Source organism: Procambarus clarkii, chromosome 66 (assembly GCF_040958095.1).
Source record: "Procambarus clarkii isolate CNS0578487 chromosome 66, FALCON_Pclarkii_2.0, whole genome shotgun sequence".
Lineage (NCBI taxonomy): Eukaryota > Metazoa > Arthropoda > Malacostraca > Decapoda > Cambaridae > Procambarus > Procambarus clarkii.
The window spans coordinates 27,247,939-27,269,518 of NC_091215.1; the positions used below are offsets into that span (position 1 = coordinate 27,247,939).

General features: G+C 37.2%; 2 protein-coding genes across 6 annotated transcripts; one reads left to right on the plus strand and one right to left on the minus strand.

Moving 5' to 3' along the window:
- Positions 1–970: 970 nt before the first annotated feature.
- On the minus strand, positions 971–4,330 carry mRpL34 (mitochondrial ribosomal protein L34). Its single transcript, XM_045760324.2, has 2 exons — positions 4,078–4,330; positions 971–1,515 (listed from the first exon to the last, which is right to left on the minus strand). The coding sequence occupies exons 1-2, from the start codon at positions 4,268–4,270 to the stop codon at positions 1,355–1,357; spliced, it is 354 nt and encodes a 117-aa protein (XP_045616280.2). The 5' UTR covers positions 4,271–4,330; the 3' UTR covers positions 971–1,354.
- A 4,358-nt stretch (positions 4,331–8,688) lies between these two features.
- LOC123769252 (sesquipedalian-1) lies at positions 8,689–15,900 on the plus strand. Of its 5 annotated transcripts, none has more exons than XM_045760319.2 (7): positions 8,689–8,773; positions 9,869–10,010; positions 10,363–10,480; positions 10,956–11,144; positions 12,819–12,916; positions 13,154–13,234; positions 14,022–15,900. In XM_045760319.2, the coding sequence occupies exons 2-7, from the start codon at positions 9,924–9,926 to the stop codon at positions 14,349–14,351; spliced, it is 903 nt and encodes a 300-aa protein (XP_045616275.2). In that variant the 5' UTR covers positions 8,689–8,773; positions 9,869–9,923; the 3' UTR covers positions 14,352–15,900. The 5 variants fall into 5 exon arrangements, with proteins under 5 accessions (XP_045616275.2, XP_045616278.2, XP_045616276.2 ...); XM_045760320.2 differs by lacking the exon at positions 8,689–8,773 and adding an exon at positions 8,792–9,056; XM_069309944.1 differs by lacking the exon at positions 8,689–8,773 and adding an exon at positions 8,792–9,015.
- The last annotated feature ends 5,680 nt before the right edge of the window (positions 15,901–21,580 follow it).

Here is a 21,580-nt window from a genome sequence, read left to right on the forward strand (position 1 = left end):
ATTAAAACTTGACAACGGATCAAACTACAGGATATTAAACAACCAATCAGGGCAAGTGGACACACCTTTGGCTAGCTCATAACGCTAATGCTGCCAGTGACAATTTGGTTACCACAGGCTCTAACAATATATAACATTAATATGGGTGCCCCATGCTTCCTCAATGAGCCAGCCTATGGCTGTGTGTTGAGTTGGCTATTGTTCAGACTGTGTGACTGAGAAGAGGGCACCAACTTCCTTCCATGTCATAGGAAGCCAAACTCTGTTCACGATGGTTGTCTCGCTCTCCTTTCCGAGCAGGCAATGAACTACTAGATTTCATATCCATTTACAATTGTTCAAAATAGTGATCAAAAGAGTGACCCTGAGCAATGAGACAAGATCAGAGTGAAATTTGCAAGTTTTTTTTAATATTCTTAATCCTGGTCAATAAGAGGAAGAGTGTTGGTGGTGGTACACCAGAACTAGGAGAAAGTGTCATATCACTGGAAATGAAAGTGTTGATGACCAAACCACACACCATATGAGGAGACGACGACGTTTCGGTCCGTCTTGGACCATTTTCATATCGATTGTGTGACCATTATCACACAATTTAAAAATGGTCCAGGACAGATCAAAATGTCGTAGTCTCCTCATCTTCTGGTGTTTGGTTTGGTCATCATTTCTTCAGCCACATTATTATGACATCATCTGCATGAAAGTGTTCATAATAAAGTACTCACAGAGAGGAGAAATAAACACAGGTTGCACATGTGTATGGGGGTAACCCAACTAATAATAACCACCATCATTACAAGGCTACAATTTTAGAACTTGTGAAGTGTTCAGCACCAATAAAATGTTGTATGTAACTGAAAAGTGCATTATCATTAATTCTGACGGAAAATCTGGGTTTGTCACCTTTCCTCAGTAATTATATATTTAGCAACCAAGGAAACTCCAACATTCAAGGCATATAAAACTAGCATTTGTTCAACATTATTTATATGTTAAAATAAAATTCCAATACAACTTCTTTAGATGCCAAATGGGAAATTGCCTTCACATTTCAAACTAATCAAAGTACTGTACCTGTATGATGGAAAATCATGAATGTCCCACATTGTAAGTTAAGATCTCCCTGTACCTTATACAATATGGCAAAAATGGACAAGCTACAGTTTCAAACTAATGCCAGCTACATTGAAATACAGTACATCTTTGATACAATAATGATACAACCCTCACCAACTGCTACCCAACTGCTGTATAGAAGATTGATTTATGTTTGATATAACAGTTATATGCTGGACTTCCATTTAATACAAACTTTTCTTTTTTGTTCCCCCCACCCAAATTACTGTTGTATGCACTAATGGCTATAAACATGCCTTCCCTTCAATATTCTCCTCATCAGAATTTTGCGTCCTGAAGGAGTAGACATGCGCTGTTTCCACCCATGACGCAAAATGCGCTTTCTTTCATTTGGCCGGGGAAAGTGGTCTCTTATAACAGTTCGTCCAATCACACCACCTGTAGGGATGTTTTTATAATAAATATGCAGCATCAATAATAATAAAAAACTATCAACATCAAGGGGGCCCAAGACTGTTTAACACTCTTCCTCTACACATGAGGGGCATAACTAGCTGACCTCTCATGGTGTTCAAGAGAATTTGATAAACACCTCCAAAGGATACCTGATCAACCAGGCTGTAATACACGTCAGGTTGTGAGCAGCTGCATCCAACAGCCTGATCGACAGATCACCAACCAGGAGACCTGGCCATGGAGACATTGATTCCCAGAACCAACAACAGGTAGGTAACTGGTATTAGCTAAAAACTCAAAATCAGTTAGGCAACCAAAGCAAATTTGTGAAATGGTCCTTAAGTATTACTGGTACAGTATTGCTAATGAATAGCAACACAACACATTTTTGTTAACACACAACAATACCCTAGAAATACACCTCACAGCACCCAAGATGCACACATGATAGCTACCCCCTACCCCACCACACAACAGTTTCCAAGATGCGCGCACACGACAGCCTCCCATACACTACCCGATACTATATTACATAAGTTGGAGATGCAGGCAGGAGTAACAAGGTACTCCAGTGCATAAGGAAGTACCTCAGCAACAGAAGACAATGAGCTGCTGTGAGGGTTGAGGTCTCAGGGTGGCACATCATTAATGGAGTCCCACAGGGTTCAGTCCTTGGTCCTATCCTGTTTCTGATATATGTAAACAATTTCCCAGAGGAAATAAACTTGTTGCTCTCAATGCAAGAGGCCATGAGATGACCTGGACAAATTGAAGAAATGGTCCAACAAATGGCTACTAGAATTTAACTCCAGTAAATGTAAAAGCAATGAAGCTAGGTAGAGGGAGCAGGAGGCCAGACAAAAGGTACCTAATGGGAAACAAAGTCAAAATCAAAAAAATCAAAATCAAAATGTTTATTTAGGTAAGGTACATACATAAGAGATTTTACAAAGAGTGATGGATTTATAGTTAGGGCTAGTACCAGTACATACAATGCCTAAAGCCACTATTACGCAAAGCGTTTCAGGCATAAAAAACTTAAATAACTAAAGCTTAATACTAATTGAGCATAAAGAGTAAAATGAAAACATGGAATGAAAACATTGCTGAAAGAGCAGCACAAATACAATTCTGTCGACAAGCAGCGCTCTTTAAAAAAAAACAGACATTGGATGACATTAGAGGAGTAAGGTAGGTTACAGGGAATTTATTAGGTATAGCTTCGTTTTTATCTTAAACTGGTTGAGAGAGGTACAGTCTTTAACATGGTTGGGAAGGTCATTCCACAATCTGGGTCCCTTGATTTGTAGAGCATTTCTAGTTTGATTAAGTCGTACTCTAGGAATATCAAAACTGTATTTATTTCTAGTGTGGTGCTCATGGGTTCTGTTACAACCTTCTATGAAGCTTTTGAGGTCAGGATTGGCATTACAGTTTAGCATTTTATATATGTATACTACACATGAGAGAATGTGCATCCACTTAATGTCTAACATATTCAGAGATTGAGTAGGGGTACCGAGTGATGTCTGGGGCCAGAGTTGGATATTGTCCTAATAGCAGCTTTGTGTTGAGTAATTAGAGGATGTAAATGATTTTGGGTAGTAGAACCCCAAGCACAAATACCATAGTTGAGATATGGATAGACGAGGGAGTAATAGAGAGTCACCAGGGAAGGGCGAGGTACATAATATCTGATCTTAGAAAGAATGCCAACAGTTTTTGAAACTTTTTTGATATATTTAAAATGTGGCCCTGGAAATTCAGCTTGTGGTCAATGAGAATGCCAAGGAATTTGCCATCTAATTTGTTACAAATTTGGGTATTGTTTATTTTGAGATTTATTTGATTAGAGGATTTATTGCCAAACAGAATATAGAAAGTTTTGTCAATATTAAGGGTGAGTTTGATGGCAGTTAGCCAAAGATGGACTTTATTTAGCTCAGTATTTACTGTGGCATTTAGAGCAAGGGGGTCAGGACTGGAGTAAATGAAGGTTGTGTCGTCAGCAAATAGAATTGGTTTGAGGTGTTGGGAGGCATTTGGAAGGTCATTAATGTAGATGAGAAAGAGGAGAGGGCCAAGTATGCTGCCCTGAGGAACACCAATGTTGATGGGTAGGGTGGGAGAAATTGAATTATTCACAGAAACATACTGGAGCCTGTCAGTAAGGTAGGATTTGAGGTATTGCAGGGAGTGTCCTCTGACTCCATAATGATGTAGTTTAAGTCCTCCATGAAACGAACAGAGAGAAGGATCCAAGAGTCGACATCAAGCTGAACCTGTCTCCTGAAGCCCACATAAAAAGGATATCAGCATCAGCATATACGAGGCTTGCTATCATCAGAACTGCCTTTAGAAATTTGTGGAAGGAATCATTTAGTAAACTACCCTATAGCACCCAAGACGCACACCCTACACCACCCGAGACACACCCTACACCACCCGAGACACACCCTACACCACCCGAGACACACCCTACACCACCCGAGACACACCCTACACCACCAAAGACCCACACGAATAAAACCAAAGATAAATTACCGTAGCCACCCTGGGTGGGGAGCAAGAGGGTATCAGCGGGGGCGGCGCTCCCCAGACTAAACACGGGCGTGGGCGTCCTGGCCAGGGCCTGGGGCACTAAGGGACCCATGAACAGTGTCCTGCAGGTGCCATAAACACCGCCCACGATGCCAGACACGTGTGGCACTCGTAACACAGACAGAATACTGTTCATCTCCGCGGCTCCGGGCGCCTGTGTACACTATGGCCGCCGGGTCAACAGCTGACTTATTGCCAGTGTTGCCAGATCTAAATTGCTAAGAGTAGCGAGCTGACGGGCTACAAGTAGCGAATTGGTAATTAGAGTAGCCCAATTTTTTTTAGTGAATGATATGGGTTTCAAAGTAATATGTCTTGATATATAGAGTGTAAGCGGACCCCGACCAGTTGTGTAACTGCAAGCCTAGCATGAACGAACCGACAATAAACATACTTGAACTTGAAGTGGACTTTAATGTTTTTTCGGCAGCTTTATTTCCTTAGTTTCCGAGCTGTTTTCTTTACCGTGTATGTTGTAATAAACTATTCCTATATTTACACTTGTTTCTCCCTGTGAAGATTATTAAACAATAGTGATTATAAGGGCGCGGAAGTTCAGCCTGGCCAGGGCCGCCAGCAGCCCTTGGGCCCGCCCCGGCAGCACCCAGTCTTTAATTTGGCACCTTTGTGGCACCTTTGTATAAGCCTAACATGTATATATACACTGGCTGCCTGTCCCCCTACACAATGATTTATTATTACCTATTATTTTATCATTTAATTTAAATATTAAATAAAATAATTTATTTAATTATTATAGTAAGTACTTAACAATATAATAATAAGTAGTAAGTACATAACAATGATTAAAAAGTACAGTTTAGTCATAAGAGATTCCTAGATTGGAATTCACTACCAAATTTCAATATATCCAAGTATTTTTAGTGTGAAATGCTGTTATTATATGCATAAATTGTTGTTTTAATAATATTAAGCTTAACCACTTGGGCTGGATGGTAGAGCGACGGTCTCGTTTCCTACAGGTCCGCGTTCAATCCCCGACCGCCCAAGAAGTTGGGCAAAATTCCTTTCCCCCGTTCCATCCCAAATTCGTATCCTGATCCCTTCCGAGTGCTATATAGTCGTAATGGCTTGGCGCTTTCACTTGATAGTTCCCACATCCCCCTGAATAATATTACGAGAGCAGTATTTACGGGCTATTCATGCCCGTGCCACCTCTTGGGTGGCTTAATCTTCATCAATCGAGAGCAGTACGTCCTAACCAGACGTTATATGATGATATCCTGAACAGTTGATAAATAAAAGTAATTGCGGAACTCCAGTTATCTAATACTTATCATAAATGGTATAAAACCTTATCATAAGCCAAGGGATTTGTAGATCAGTGTTTAAAAGGGAATTCGGAAGTAATAATAACACAGCTGATGCCATCTGTCGGCAGACGAGAACACTATCAACTAGCTGGTCAACAGTGGCCATAAGGTACAGCTTACGCCATCTGTTGACATCAAATTACACTTATAACAAATTGCCCCACAAAATACCACTAACGCCATCTAGTTTTTTTCCAACGCACTATAAATAGCCAAACAGCAACCCATAAGGCGGGTTGTTGTGCTCGGGTAGGAGGTTCCTAGCTCCGCCCACAAATGGTATCGGGTGCATAATAAATGGCATATCATTGGTAGATATTCTTTGTTGACATTCACACAACAGCCAATCACAGGAAGGGATCAGCTAAAGGCTCCATCCACTTAATAAATCATCTTTATTCAGCACAACATCCTTGCTTATGACATTCGGCTTCAACTTTAATCTCCCTAAAAAGTGAAATGTTAAGTATTTAAAAGTATTAATAAAGTGATAATTAAATACTGCAGGATGTAACGAGTGTCACAGAAACATGGGCTGGCTACCTAACTTGTGACGTCATTAGAGGGTGTTGCCTTACACAAATAATATTGGCGATACAATGCCTCCGATGGAAATTTCTGTCTTGTATAAAACAGAAATTGTTGTTCTTTTGTACAACAACAAGGTTATTGAGCAAAAGGACGTATTTCTTATTTTGCATTTTATTCATATAAGCGTTGGCATTCCCCGCAACAGCCAATCACAGGAAGGTATTTGTTGGAAACTCTGCAACAAAGTTGATTCCTAATGAACTCTAACAATAAGTTTGTTTAATAAACGAGTATTTAGGGTCAAGTTCCAGATGAACATTATAGGATAACGGTGTTTAAGCTTGCAGCTTCGATAGACAGAATCCCTGGTCTTAATTTTAAAAATAAAGAACTAGAAAGCGTATTTTATTGCTAACTTTTCGAGAAATAAAGTCCAATCTCATATTTGCGAACATTTATGCATTGATTTTTTGGCTTAAGTTCTTGTCATAATCCCTTTTGCAATCTCAACACCATCTGGCTCGTATCTTGTAATTATCTTCGTTACTTAGCCTCAAAACCTTACATTTGTCTTACATATCCTCAACAGTAGATAAAAAAAAAGTAATTGCAGAATTCTAGTTACCTAATACCAGCATGGTATGAAACCTTATTATAAGCTACCAGACGTATAGATCAATGTTTAAAGTAATAATAATACATTATTATTAATGTAATAATATTATTAAAATAATAATACAGCTGATGCCATCTGTCGGCAGATAAGAACACTACCATCTGTTGACATCAAATTACACTTATAACAAATTAACCCACAAAATACCACTAACGCCATCTGTTTTTTTTCCAACGCACTATAAATAGCCAAACAGCAACCCATAAGGCGGGTTGTTGTGCTCGGGTAGGAGGTTCCTAGCTCCGCCCACAAGTAGTATGGGGTGCATAATCAATGGCATATCATTGGTAGAAACTCTTTGTTGACATTCACACAACAGCCAATCACAGGAAGGGATCAGCTAAAGGTGCCATACACTTAGTAAATCATCTTAGTTCAGCCCACCAGTCATGCTTATGGAATTCTGATTTAACTTTAATTTACCCAAAAAGTGAAGTGTTAATTATTTAAAGTGTTAATAAAGTGATAATTAAATATTGCAGGATATAACAAATGTTATATAAAAATGGGCTGGCTACCAAACTTGAGACGTTATTATTGGGGGTTGCCGTGACACAAATAATGATACTCTGCTTTGCCCTCTTATTCGAGTAAATTATTCATTTAGATGGAGATTTCTGTCAGGTGCAAAACAGAAATTGTTGTTCTTTTTCACAACAACCTTGTTGTTGTGCACAAGGACCTATTTCTTAGTTAAAATTGTATTCATTAAAGAGTGTTGGTATTCCCCGCAACAACCAATCACAGGAAGGTATTTCCGGAAGCTCCGCCTCCTTATGGACTCAACACATCGCTCTAGCTCATGGCTCGCTGTTTCATCTCTTGTATATACAAACTATGACTTTTTTCGATTACTGTTATAATTAAATAATATTATATATAAAAGTTTTACACAAAATGGCTAAATTCTGCCATTAAAAGGACTTTGTCTGGTATACATACAAACATACACCAGTTTATTACCATTCATCCATTATTAATTTCAAATGTAATGTATACTGTCTAGTTTTTTTCCTCTCGCCATTACTTGGTGCAATATTTGAAAGTTGTCTATTTATTTATCGAACTATCTATTATCTTATATTTATATTTACAAGTTTCTGTGCTTGGAAAAAAACTCTGCATTGAATTGGGATTAATTTATTAAATAATATTATTTAGTATTAATTAATATTTACAATTATTATTAATTACAATTATTTATAGCTTAGTTACTTTCATGTAACTCACAATCGTACATTCTTAACAGTAATAGCCCAAATTAGCACATCTTGCTGTTAAATTAGCCCAAAAAGTAGCAAGTAGCAAAATTGAAAATTTGGGAGCGCGGGGCTCTCAAAAGTAGCCCAATTCGCTATTTGTAGCCCAATCTGGCAACATTGCTTATTGTTTGGAAATTATTCTCCATTATTTTCGAACGTCATTTTTACAAACAAATATTTCTTATTTTACTATGCTTAAATAAAGACCGATTAAAATATAATAATCATAAGGTAAACCAACAGCTAATTGTCGATATTCTGAGAGTATGTTTGATTGCTATATATGCCGGACAGATTAAAAATCATTATATAAATAAATAAAGTATATATGAATGTTATTAAATAGATAAACGAACAGTTATGAACAAATAAATTAATAATTAAGAACACACTTTGATAGCGTATTATCAACGTGTAGTTTTCACGTGTGAATTTGCATTGACCATTTATACATTAAAATTGTTACAAAACCTATTGTACTTTCTAGTAAATATTTAAATAAATAAATAACTTAGTATATTAGCTGATTAATCTTGTTCGTTCTGGGAATAATATTCAACACACGAAAACAAACGTTATTTCAGGGACTGAAACTCGATAACAAATAACTTCAATTTTATTTATTTAAAAATTTACTAAATCCTATTACATACTTACAAAACATTATTTTAATTATTTATATTTTTGATGACAATGTTCATAATTGTAATCTTTAAACGGAATCTTGCTGTAGAGAAACTAGATAGAATAAGACGGATATAGTAAATGGTGGAGGAGGTGAGGCACCTCTCAGACTTCCAATGTCTTAATGTCTGAGTCTTTCTCTCCTGCTCCAGGTATACTGATGGCGGGCCACCATACCCTCAGCCTGTCCTGCCTTAGTGCACGCCATCCTTAGTTGTCCGAGTTCTATACCCTAGTTGCACTGGAGTTAATGATTGGGTGGAGAAATTGTGTTGCACGGAGCCTGTTGTATTGTTTACCTGCTTGTTAACTTCGGAGGTGTGACGAATTGTGTTAGTTTGCCAGGCGAGGCTGTCAGTGCCAGGCGAGACTGTCAGTGTTGGTGTAAATAAGGGTACTTCTCCAGCTAGTACTGTATTGTACATTCATAGCCTGGTACAGTATCCTACATATAATGTTGATTTACTCTTAGAGTAACATTACTTGAAGTCTGTAATATTAATAAATCAATTGTAATTTTCCTTGTGGTAGGATACATTTAATTATTTTATGACAATTTAGCCTAATAGTTAAATTGTTCATTAATGAAGAACACAATACTTGATATGAGTATTTGTGTATTTCACATGAAGCCTTGTGTACTAGACAAGCTGGTGTCAGATTGTTCAGTGCTTTTGTGGAGCCTAAGCTATCTTGGAGAAATGCAGGACCCTCTGTACCCTCAAAAATCCAGAACTCTATATGGTGGACTCTTCTAAATAATGGATCAAATCTGCCCACCCGATATCCTCTCCAAAATTTTGATTTCTTATGAAACATTTCAGTTTTTCTTGAGGCAACATGATGAAACCTAGATTATTGGTCATTACATGAAGTACCAGGTAGTTTCCTTCAAATTGTGATTATAGGGTTTCAGTAGTACTATTGGGTTTGTTCTCGACTCTGTCAGGAAACCGGGTTCGAATCCTGGGCAGGACAAAAATGGTTGGGTATGCTTCCTTTCACCTAATGCCCTGTTTACCTAGCAGTAAATAGGTACCTGAAAGTCAACTGTTGTGGGGCTTAGCCTGGTTAATTTTTGTGTAATTCATTGATTTTTTTAATTACAGTACTGTACTGTACAAAATATTCTATATTTAAATTATTGTGAGGCTGTACTGTACTGTACTAAATATTCTATATTTAAATTATTGTGAGGCCGTTCAACCAGTATTCAAATTCAATTATCTTTTTAATTGGCCTGACAGACTACCTGGACTAAATGGTTCAGTTTTCAAGATTTGACAGCTCTCAAATATCAAGATGAAGATCAATGAAAAAAATCTGTGTGCATACAGTGTCTCTCCAACACAGATTGACAAAGAAGGCTACCTCTTGAAGAAAGGAGAGGTGAGTAGCAATTAATTTGTTATTGGGTGTGTTATGCCTCTTTTTCATATGGTGAGTTCTCCAAACATTCTACATGTATCATTAATTGTGTGTTAAATAGAGTTCCATGTAAATGGCATTGGTATTATGATCTATAACATGTAATGTGTGTACTCCTCTCATTAGACTATATAAAATTTGGTATATCTCAGGTTATGTTGTACATAACCGTTTAGAGTATCTACTTCTCGTTGTGATTGAGAACAAATAAGGACAGTCCAAATACAGATTATTATTTTAAAGAAGTGGTACAATCTCTAATAACCTTTCAAGGCAAATGTGCATACGACTTTAACATTAAATTTATTTTCAGGTTAACAAAAGCTTCCAGAGGCGATGGTTTGTTTTGAAGGGAAATCTTCTGTTTTACTTTGAAAAAAAGGGTGACAGAGAGCCCATTGGTGTTATAATTTTGGAAGGATGTACTATTGGTAAGTGTCTTCCTCCAAGAAGTATGAATATGAATGTTGGAGTAGTCGTATACAGTATCATTGAATTAAACACACTATATAAACTTTCATCTATATCGTTCAATCTCTGTTACCTTTGGGAACGTTTCTTTCTTGAGTGGGTGTCCCCCTAAACAGAATTTTCTCCAGATAAATTTTGTCAACTTCAAATATTAAAGATGTTTAAAGGAATGCTTAAAATAACTGCTACATTATTTATCATGCTGGTTTTGTTGTCATATATTATGCAGTAACTACTTGGTTGTTCCAAGAGACTGGGATTTGTGGAAAAAAATTACAATTGTCTGAGCAGATGTCCATGAGGGAGAGCACAAAGTAAGGCACAGGAAAAGTAAGAGTATTTACACACACACACACACACACACAAGACATACAATACATATGCTTACATAATTACACAGTATTTATAACATGCATGCTTTCACTCGATACTCAGAACTGGCAGAATGCGAGGATCAGTATACTTTCAAGCTACTCTTCCATGGTGGAGGGGGAAGAACTTATGTGCTTGCAGCAGACTCTCAAGAATCCCTTGAGGCGTGGATGAAAGCGCTAGCTCGGGCCTCCTATGACTACCTCAAACTTATGGTGGCAGAACTTCAGAAGCAGTTAGATGAGCTTAATGGTCAGTATTAATTTTTTTTTAATTGCCCTTTCATGTAGAGGTTTAACTGTATATACATTTGTCTCTTAACACGACAAATACAGTAATTAACAAGTCAAATGTCAACCCTGCTGCCTCTAAAAAAAAACTGGTCCCTACTCTGGAATTTAATTTGTTTCAGTAGTCAACTTCAAAAATGTTGATTTATGTATCATGCTTAAGGTACCATTTAGTAAGATAAACTATTTCCAACTTAGGTGTTCATGTTCATGCAGTGTAGTTGTCTGGGTTTGGTGCCTTCTTTTGATAATTACATTTATCCTTTATTTTATATTAGTAAAAATGTTCTCTTGTTAAATAACCTTACTGTTTCCTTCTACCATATTCTGTAAGCCTTCTTCACAGCCTTTGTGTGAAAATGCTTTTTGGCAGCATGTTAAACATTAGTACCACAATATCAAATGTTCCTCTGTTTTGTGTAGACTTATGCAGTCCGTATAATTACTTGAAGCTACCTAAAGCTTCCTAGCATTATGTAAGTAACAAAGAAATATGATATATTTACTCACTATAATGTTGGTGCTGAATGTAGAACATGAAAAAAGTATTTTTACTCTGAAATAATATAATTTTATAACAAAATTATGTGTTTTACCAGTGAACATAAATTTCTATAGTGACAAATGAGTGTTTGATATTTTGGATTATTCAACAGTTGAAATCGTCAAAAGGAAATCATGAATACTTTTAGATAGACACTACAATTAAGTGGATATTATTTAGGCTTCCCAAAGATTTGTAAGACTGACATTTTTCTCTCTCTGCCTTTCTTTTTTTTGAATTATTTTCCGATATTCACACTGTTTTTCCTTAAGTTATGGTAGTAGCTTCCAAGGAGGAAAAGAATTTAGTAAACGAGGAGCCAAGACAGCAGGAGTGTCAGGTTCAACACATGTCATGGCAAGTAAAACACAACAGTTTTGCTCGGCTTTCTCCTTTAAACCACAGTCATCAAATTATGAATCTCATTTGGTAGATAATGCCACTAGTCGAACATTTCATCCTTCATTTTTTTCCCATTAGTACAGTACACATAAATTTTCTTACATTACTTTATCTGTTACTGATAAGACATACATTTGCTAAAGCTGTCAGTATGTTCATTGGACCACATTTATGTGGACCATTAAAATTGTGTTTTGCATATAGATGATGAATAAAGTAAATTGATTTTCTTATAATTCTTATTCTCTCCAATTACTTATTAATTAGTGCCAGAAACTTTCAGTCACTCTTTGTAAATAGGTACAGTACTTATAAATATAAACTACCTCATTTATTTGCATGATTTTGTACATTTGAAAAATATATAATTGTTTAAAATATTGGTAGAATTGTAAGACCAAGGCTAAGCCCCTGACACCACAGCCAGGCCTATTGGTCTACTGTGAACATACCATCCTGCAAGTAAAATTATTATCTTTGTGTTTTCCTGAGCAGGGTACATCATGTACAGAGTGACACGTGATTGATAGATCACGTGTCACATAGTTGTGACACGTGACACACATTTATATAGTTGATATAAATAATCAACTATATTTATTATCAACTAATAAAGTTAAACAGTGTACATAATCACAGTGTATGTTTGCAATTAATTTCTGTGAACCTTTTTTTTTTTTTAATTTCCAGATGCAGAAATGCAAGCAAAAGGTGGTGGTGAAGATAACGCCTTGCACCCTCCCAAAGCACCTCATCGGCAGCGACAAAATCCCTTCAACAGAACCCAGGTGCTGCATGTGTGTGTGTGTGTGTGTGTGTTGTGTTAATGACTTATGATTTTTGTGTATGAATTTGAATTCCAGGGTATAGTGTGTTTTGTATCGTATGTTACTTTTTCTTTGTTCACATTTTTTGTGAGATAATCTAGAAATATTTTGTGAGCATACAATGTCACAATAAAATGGGTGAAAATTAGATACCCAAATCTCACACAGCAGAAAATAAAAGAAACTACAACATTTCAGTCCGTACTGTACCTGATCATGGTCCAAGAAAACATCGCGGTTTCCTTTATTTTCAGATGTGTGGGTTGGATGTCAAATTTTGTGAGTATCGTTTACTACGAAATACTGGATGAACTAGAATGATTGATTTCTTGTCAACCCTGATTCTACTTGCCTTAAGCAGATGAAATTTAGTGTTCTTACTTCTCCACTGTATACAGTATATACTATACTATAATTATCATCATGTCATTGAATTTTTCTTGTTTTCTCCTCTCTGTTTCTTCCCCCACTCCTTTTATATATTTTTAGCTCTCCATTCTGTGCCACATGAATAGTATGTAAGCATCTCATGATATTATACTGTTACATATAATATCCCTATTTACATAAAATGGTATTAACATTAATACTGTAATTCTAATAGTAATAATATTTTATTTATAGAAATCCAGTATTGAATGCAATGAAACATAACTTTCTAGTGGACCCCTCGGTGGTATCCTGGTAGCTATCCTCTAGGGGACCACCGAGAGGTCCCTCCCAGTGATTACTTAGTAGGTGAAGGATTTGTATTTTTTTTTAAGTCACTAATTACAATTAGTATTTTGGGTATGTCTTAAGATAATGAGTGTATTAATTTGTGCATATTTGGGGTAATACTTAAAACTACTGCGTGTTTTATTGGTTCTGAAAGTGTGGTTTGTAAGGATTGTCCAGGTCTTTCACTTGCTGACCTAAAATGAATGTTTGGGTTATTCATGAACAAATCAGAATTTAGTGATACATTGTTGACTTAAAATTAACCACCAGTAGATATATATGCTAGTATTTTTTTTTAACCATATAGGATTCTTTTGATATTTTTTATTTTTAATTTACCCCACAGAGCTCTAATGAAGTAACTCTAGACCCGTCATTGGCCATGCGCATGAGAGCTAATACTGTGTCAGGAGGGCAATACCTCACTCCTACAACAGTGCCTCAGCGGGCTGCACCTCCGCCTCCATCCGTGGCCCACATTACTATTAACAAACGGACATTTGCACAGCTGCATTCTGAGTATGGTGTGCTAATCTTGAGAGATAAGGAACTCAACAGAGCCAAAATGGGCAGGAAAGGGAAGCTGGAAACCTTAGAGAAAATGATACCAAAGTCTGAGACTCGCCCAGAAGGTTCAACCACAGAAAATGTGGTTATGGACCTTATCACCATTTGAAAAGAAGGCATTGTCTTTGAAAGATTTTATTGCTCTCAAATAATAATTTATGATTATCTTGGAAATATACAAAATTCAAGTCCTTACCGAGTGTTAACTTTTAACTATGTAACCAAACTGTGATTCCGCTGCAACTTGATTTTATACACATGCTTAAACAGCTTGCAATTGCCTGACTTCTCACTAATTGCAAGAGTGTGACATTATATTACAGCCATGAGTAACTAGGAACTAACCTTCCTATAATAAACTATGTATAACTTATTGTGAGCTATTGGTGGACACATGAGCTAGCAGTGCCAGTGTGTGGGCACATGGGCTAGCACTGCCAGTGTGGACACATGAACTAGCACTGCCAGTGTATGGACACATGAGCAAGCAATGTCAGGGTGGACACGTGAGCTAGGAGTGTTAGGGTGGACACAGGAGCTAGAAGTGTCGGGGAGGACACATGAGCAAGCAAGTGTCGGGATGGACACATGAGCATGCAGTGTCGGGGTAGATACATGAACTAGCAGTATTAGGGTGGACACATGGCCTAGTAATGTCAGGGTGGACATATGAGTCAAGTAATATATATGATCTTAAAGGGCATGAAATCATATTTAAGCTTATCATAGGCACCAATTAATCTTTTATCTCTTAGAATATATTATTTATATTGTAGCTAATGAATATATCTGTGTAATGTGCATTTTATCATGATATTTCTTGGTACTGTACTTGAGTGTGTGTGATAATCTCCACCAGAATAGCAAATTGTCAATTTTTGCTCATTCTAAGGCTCGAAGTATTCTGCTGTTGCAGTACTCTGATTTTTATAATCATTCGATTCTTTCAGGCTTCCTTTCAGACTAATAACAAGTGTGTGATCAAATGGTTTTTAACTACATAACCATTAGTTTTGCCAATTATAATTATATTAATTTAACCAAACATAATTTGAGATTCTGTGAACCTACGTGATGTCTGCCTTGTATGTAACATAACTTCAGGAATTTTCTACATATGACAAGTGTTCTAAATTAGTAAATAAGTGATAAATACAGTTAGGTTGGTAGAAAATGTATTGTCTTTTAAAGTAATACTAAAGATTTACCTATTTTGGGGGGATTTCTTAGCTCATTCTGTTTTGCAGAAAATTATCTATAATTGCTTATACTGTTTAATTTCCAATTAGTATGGTGCATGTATAATCTATCTGGCCATGACTATGGTACATACATAGTCTATTGGCCATGACTGTATGGTGCATACATAGTACATATATATCCAGCCATGACTGTATGGTCAGTGTCCCTTTCCATTAAAAGCAAACTGTGCATATTTTCTTTTCCAATTTCATTGTTACACTTACAAAAGATTATGTAAAAAAGAATGAGACTTGTATAAGTTCAATGAAAGTTTGTTTTCCAAATAGTCTGAGCATCGGATATTAATGTGGAGAAATATTGTGATCAGGAGAAAAGAAAGTCTAAACAGATTTATTCCATGTGAACTGTTGATTATTTTAAATACAGTATATACCAAATAAAGATTTCGGAAAGAATTTGTAGTTATTGTTGTAATTAATGTTCCTCCAGGCAAATGTTTCACGAAACTTCTAAAGTTTGAGTAAGTTCTTTATTGGTCAAGAGTTCCAGACGAAAATTTTTAACGTTATAAGCTGATGTAAAATATTTTTACTGAACAGGGCGAGATCTGGTAAGTAAAAATTAAATTTGAAATAAAATGTAGAAGTGATTTGTTTCTCAAGCCTTCTAGGCTTTGGTGTTTTCTTTTAGTAATTACTTGCTGTTGTTACATACTAAAAATATGAGATAGTACTTGTAAATATTTCAAAATTAAATGTAAAGCCCTAAATAGAGGAATTTTGTCAACTGTATGAAATTTGCAAAAAATGTTTATTGGAGCTGCCACATATTGTATTAGTTCCCTATTTAAGGCAGCATACTGTATATATATGGTTCCAAGTTGTTTCTTTCTATTGATTTGTTCTCCAGAGAAGTTTTCTTTCCTGATAAGGTGCTTCAATTTGAATATCTCTGCTACTTTAATTGTCTTTTTAAGTGTTTGGTCATGTATGAAATGTCAATTATACAGACGAGGAGTCACAATAACATGGCTGAAATATGTTGACAAAACCACACACTAGAAAGTGAAGGGACGACGACGTTTCGATCCGTCTTGGACCATTCTCAAGTCGATTGTCAATTATTCATTTTCCCAAAGACTTCCTCATCCTAGTATTCTCCAATTGGTCCCTTCTTGTGATATTTACGTACTTCCACATACAAACAGTAGCACTCTAGCATTGCTATAAATTGGTGCAGATGATGTGTTTAGGAGGCCAAGGTCCCCGTAGTCCAAGGACTGGATCACGGAGACTTTGACCCCAACCCCCAGAATCAACACAAGGTAGGCCAAATATTATATTTCCAAGTTTTGACATATTCTAACCCATAGGACAAACGTTATGGGTATGATAAATTGTAGCATGGGTCCTTAGCTAGAGTAATTCCTTAAACCATTAGTTTCTAAATTATGATCAACCACATACAGCACTGAAAATTATGAATGCCAGTCAAACTCTTAACTTAATCTCTTAAACTTAATATTGCAGGAGTTGAGTGTGACCTCCATTTTTGCATGATAATTTCATCATTATATCAACTTAATTTAGCCTATAGTGACAGCCTCTCTATTGGCTTCCTTCCAATATTGCTAAAAAAAAAGTTATCTACATTATCATTATTCTTACTGTCCATGAAACTCTGCGGCAATTTTACTTCACGTTTCACTGTCTCGTGGTGTTTATTTTCCTCTTCAAACAATCTGGCATTGTTAAAAATCTTCATTTAGTTGATCCTTTCTTCTTCCTGCTTTTAGAATGCATAAAAGCACAAGCAGGATACACTGCAACTCGTAAGTATGTCATCTTCGTGGGAATAGACAAGAGTGTTGTAAACTTAGTCTCCAGTCTGAAATACGTTACAGTATTTTGTAATTTATAGCGACATCATTTGATATATATTTTTTTTTTACACATGTGGGTAGAGAAACAGATTCCTGCTAGCGGGCTGAGAGTTTTTCTCTTCCCTTCAGTTCATGGTAAGCCTTGCCCACTAGTTTCCCCTTGAATACGTCGCGCGAAATGTTTAACAACTACCCAATCAGTGCTGGGTGAACAGGATACGAACCCAGGCCAAATCGCTATCGAAGCATGGGGCGAGTGTGTTGCTACTGCGCCACGGGGGACCTATCTTATCCTTTATGTAAAGTACCTGTGTAACGAAATAATGCCTTTGTTGGACATTTATCACTCAAAATGGGTTCATGCAAATTGTGTTAAATCTTGTATTATTTGCTGTTAAGTTCGAGTACGTTTTATTGAGACAATAAGATAATCACAAAAGGATAGAGTAACTTAGGCTATTTCTACTCTTTTATTTGTGGTCGATCTTGATTTATTGCGTGGTGATTTAAGCTCCAACGACGGTACAAAGTTCAGCAAGGCCCCGCGGGCCGACGGTGAACCGCCTGTATGGGTGGCAAAGTAAAGGTTCGGTAGAAGTGTGTAAGGATAACAAGAGTCCTGTGCAAAGTCTTTCATCTTTTGCATAAGAAAAATGACGTAGGAGCACGGGCTCGCAGGTGAAGTCAGGATGAAGGTGCAGCAGGTGATATTGCAGGTAAAACTTAATAAGACAAGAGTCTCAGCCAGATGCTGCTGACGAAGGAGCTGAAGCGGCACCAAATGTTGAAGACTGGAGTCACGCGGCAGTAGGAGGTCAGCAGATAATAGAGGAAACCTCATGAAGACAAACTGTATTGCGGGTGTGTGGATCACTAAAATCTGGCGGTACTGAGCGGATCACTCCGGCGGCCACTTTTGTAGCAACGGGTGTCTTGATCCCTTATTCTTGGTCTGCAACTTTTTAGTGAAGTTAAATTAAAGTGTGTGTCTAGTATCTTATCTCTCATTAAGGTAACCAGAGCGAGAGGATATCGAAACACTCTGTATTCACCCAGTACAATATATATATTCCTAATAAATTACAGTGGTCAGGGGGTTCATGAGCCGAAGCCGCAGCCAGGGATGGGACACTGGTGGGTGAGGCAGGTGTAGGCGGCAGTGTCCTCCTGAAGCATCCAGACGCTGCTGCTGCTGGAGGAGTCCTTCATGGTCCTGGTCTGAGGCCCAGCCATATCCTTGCTTAATGTAAACACTGATCACAAGCTGAGAAGCTCCAACAAAGTTATATCATGGCCTATGGCTCTATAGGGGATGGTAAGATGTATTTAAGTGTAAACTGACTCTTGTGCTCATTGGTATAGAAAGCGTAGGCCGCCATGCAGGGTTCCTGTAACCCTGTATTAGATGGTCGTGTGGCCTATACATGCATCTAATTCCCTGCTACGCTTGTGGAGAGAGAGTACAGTTATTTCATCGATCCTTTGAGCATGGGGAGACAGGTTCGGTGTGATATTAACACGCAGATAATTTTCTGTGTCCTAATCCAGGAGGGTTTCCTCATCCATTTGGTACCTTGTGGCCGCTCTCCAGTGCTTACCACTCATCTTCATTACGTTGCACTTCCTTGTGTTAAACTCAAACAGCCCCATTTTAGATCAATTTTAACCTCTGCAGGTCTTTCTGTATCTTTAGTCTTTTTCTACGATCATTATCCACTTAATTTTTACATTATCAACAAAATATAGTAAGGAGAAGATAAGGTCATTATTATAAATGGGAATGTGTGTAGACAGACACAAAAGAAGCGACCTCACGAGCGTGTCACAGGTTGGCTGAGTATCACAAAAAAAACAGAAAACATATCAACTGGTGGTTTGTTTACCTCAACTTCAATGTCAGTCTGGTATCAGTGAGGCACTATAGTGATCCATGCCACCAGTGTTGCCACAACCTGAGTCACTGGCTGGATGAGTCAGCCCACCCACTCTCCCCCTCTGTAGCCTCGCCCTCCCCTCATCACCCTCATCCCTAGCCTCCCCTCATCCTTACGTCCCTCGGCCACCCTACCAACCCTCCCTTCTCATCCAACTGCCCCACCCTCTTCTAACAATAGAAGGCCAAATGCCATAATCCGTATAAGGACGCGCTACTGCAGTCACCAGAACACCCCTCAAAAAATTCAAATTCAAATTAATTATAATTAAATAAAAAATTCAAATTAATTATTAATTAATTAATTAATTAATTACCCCTAATTATTATCCCTGGCTCACACCCTGAACAACTCTTCAGGAGGAACACTGGGACTCAAGAGTAACAGGATACGAATACAAAATCACAATAATGACAGAATTACAACCTTCCTAGAAGGTTGTAACAGAACCCATGGGCACTTCACCAGAAACAAATACCTATTTGGTATTCTAAGAATGCGCCTTAACCAAACTAGAAATGCTCTACAAATCAAGAGACCCAGAATGTCGAATGACCTTCCCAATCATGTCAAAGGCTGTACCTCTCTCAACCAGTCTAAGAGGAAAACTAAGTTCTACCTAATTAACTCCATGTAACCTACCTTACCCCCTAAATGTTAACCTGTCTTGCTATTTTCAAACAATACTGTTTGTTGACCAAGTTGTGTAATTGCTGATTTCAGTCATATTCCCCCCCCCCCTGTTTTTTCCTTTTTCAGCACAATTTATACTTTAATCTCAATTAGTATTAAGCTTTAGTCTAAGTGTTTATTCCCACACCTTGCCGGAAGCGCGTATTAGTGACTTTAGGTATTGTATGTACTAGCTCTATCTATAAATCCAACATTATGATTGTAATTAAACACTAACGAATCACATTAGAGATCTAAACTTATGTTGCGTCAAATGTTACCTAATTTATTATCAATGATAAAATATCGGAAATTCTTGCAATGTATCCATATTTCGGGTCAACAGTAGATAAAGGAAATATTGGTGTAATTATTAGATATGTAGCCTAAAATCAAGACTTGTACAACATTTGTTAAACTAACATTCAGTGTTGAAAAGACTTGCTAAGTACGCCGTTACCTTAGCTCCACTGTGGAATATTATGTTATTAAACATTATAGTTATCATGCAAGCAGAGCACTGTTACCAGGGATCATTATAATTATATATAGAACGTACAGGTAAATTGTAAAAAGTGTGAAAAAAGATCTAAGGTCTTAAGATCTTTTGTTCCCTCTGTAATCCTTAGGCGCAGTCCACTCACAGGATGAGTATGGGTGCACAATACCTACCACTCACAGGATGTACAATTAACTACCACTTACGATGAGTATGGGTGTGTACAATAACTACCACTCACAGGATGAGTATGGGGTGTACAATAACTGCCACTCACAGAATGAATATGGTGGTGTACAATAACTACCACTCACAGGATGAGTATGGGTGTATACAATAACTACCACTCACAGGATGAATATGGTGGTGTACAATAACTACCACTCACAGGATGAATCAGTTAAAATTAGCTAAAACTGTAAATAAACTATTGAACTCTGTAGCTCGGTAATCATAGCAGTAGGCCAATCTGTAGCTATAGGTCTAGTCTGGCATAGTCAACAGCATCAACAGGCACAACGGACCGTAGATGAAATAAGAACAGTAGAGGAAACATGAGAAATAGAGGGGAACAGGACGGTATAGAGGCAATACCGAGCTGAAGTGGGAGTCAAGTTTTGAAAGGTCCGTTTTTTAACGGGAACATGCTAGCTGTGTGTATGGATTCTGTTTATATATGCAGTATATATGTTAATTCCTCCATTGATATATTAACTAGCTCTCCATCATGAAATGAAACATTTCATGCAATATTGATTGAAAATATTAGTAATATTAATGAAAGGAAATGGCTAAAAATAACAATAATTATATCTCTGTCTTAAACAATTTAAGTTAAAATAGGTGCGGCTCGGTGTTCCATACTTTTAAACTATACCTTATATTAATGGTAATCTCGAGGGTATGTTTTCACTATATTAAAATTCCATTATTTACTGAGGTAATTAGATTATATGAAATCGTTGAAAGAGGGTTATACCGCAATTATATAGAATATTGAAGTGGTTGGTCAGGAGTTGGTGCAATTGCTGGTGTTTAATGCAGGTAGAAATGAAGCAAAGCAGAATGTATATAAGGGATTAGGTAAAGGTTTAAGAAGAGAGATAATAGGGTGATAATGGGTGTGTGTGCGTGGTGGTGTGGGTGGG

Bases quoted from the DNA above. Each gene is read 5' to 3' on its own strand.
- LOC123769252 (XM_045760319.2), top strand. From the start codon at position 9,924: ATGAAGATCAATGAAAAAAATCTGTGTGCATACAGTGTCTCTCCAACA. The intron at 10,481-10,955 runs GTAAGTGTCTTC...CTCGATACTCAG, and splicing joins TTTGGAAGGATGTACTATTG to AACTGGCAGAATGCGAGGAT. The intron at 12,917-13,153 runs GTGCTGCATGTG...ACAACATTTCAG, and splicing joins ATCCCTTCAACAGAACCCAG to TCCGTACTGTACCTGATCAT.
- mRpL34 (XM_045760324.2), bottom strand. From the start codon at position 4,270: ATGAACAGTATTCTGTCTGTGTTACGAGTGCCACACGTGTCTGGCATC. The intron at 1,516-4,077 runs GTAATTTATCTT...ACATCCCTACAG, and splicing joins CCCCACCCAGGGTGGCTACG to GTGGTGTGATTGGACGAACT.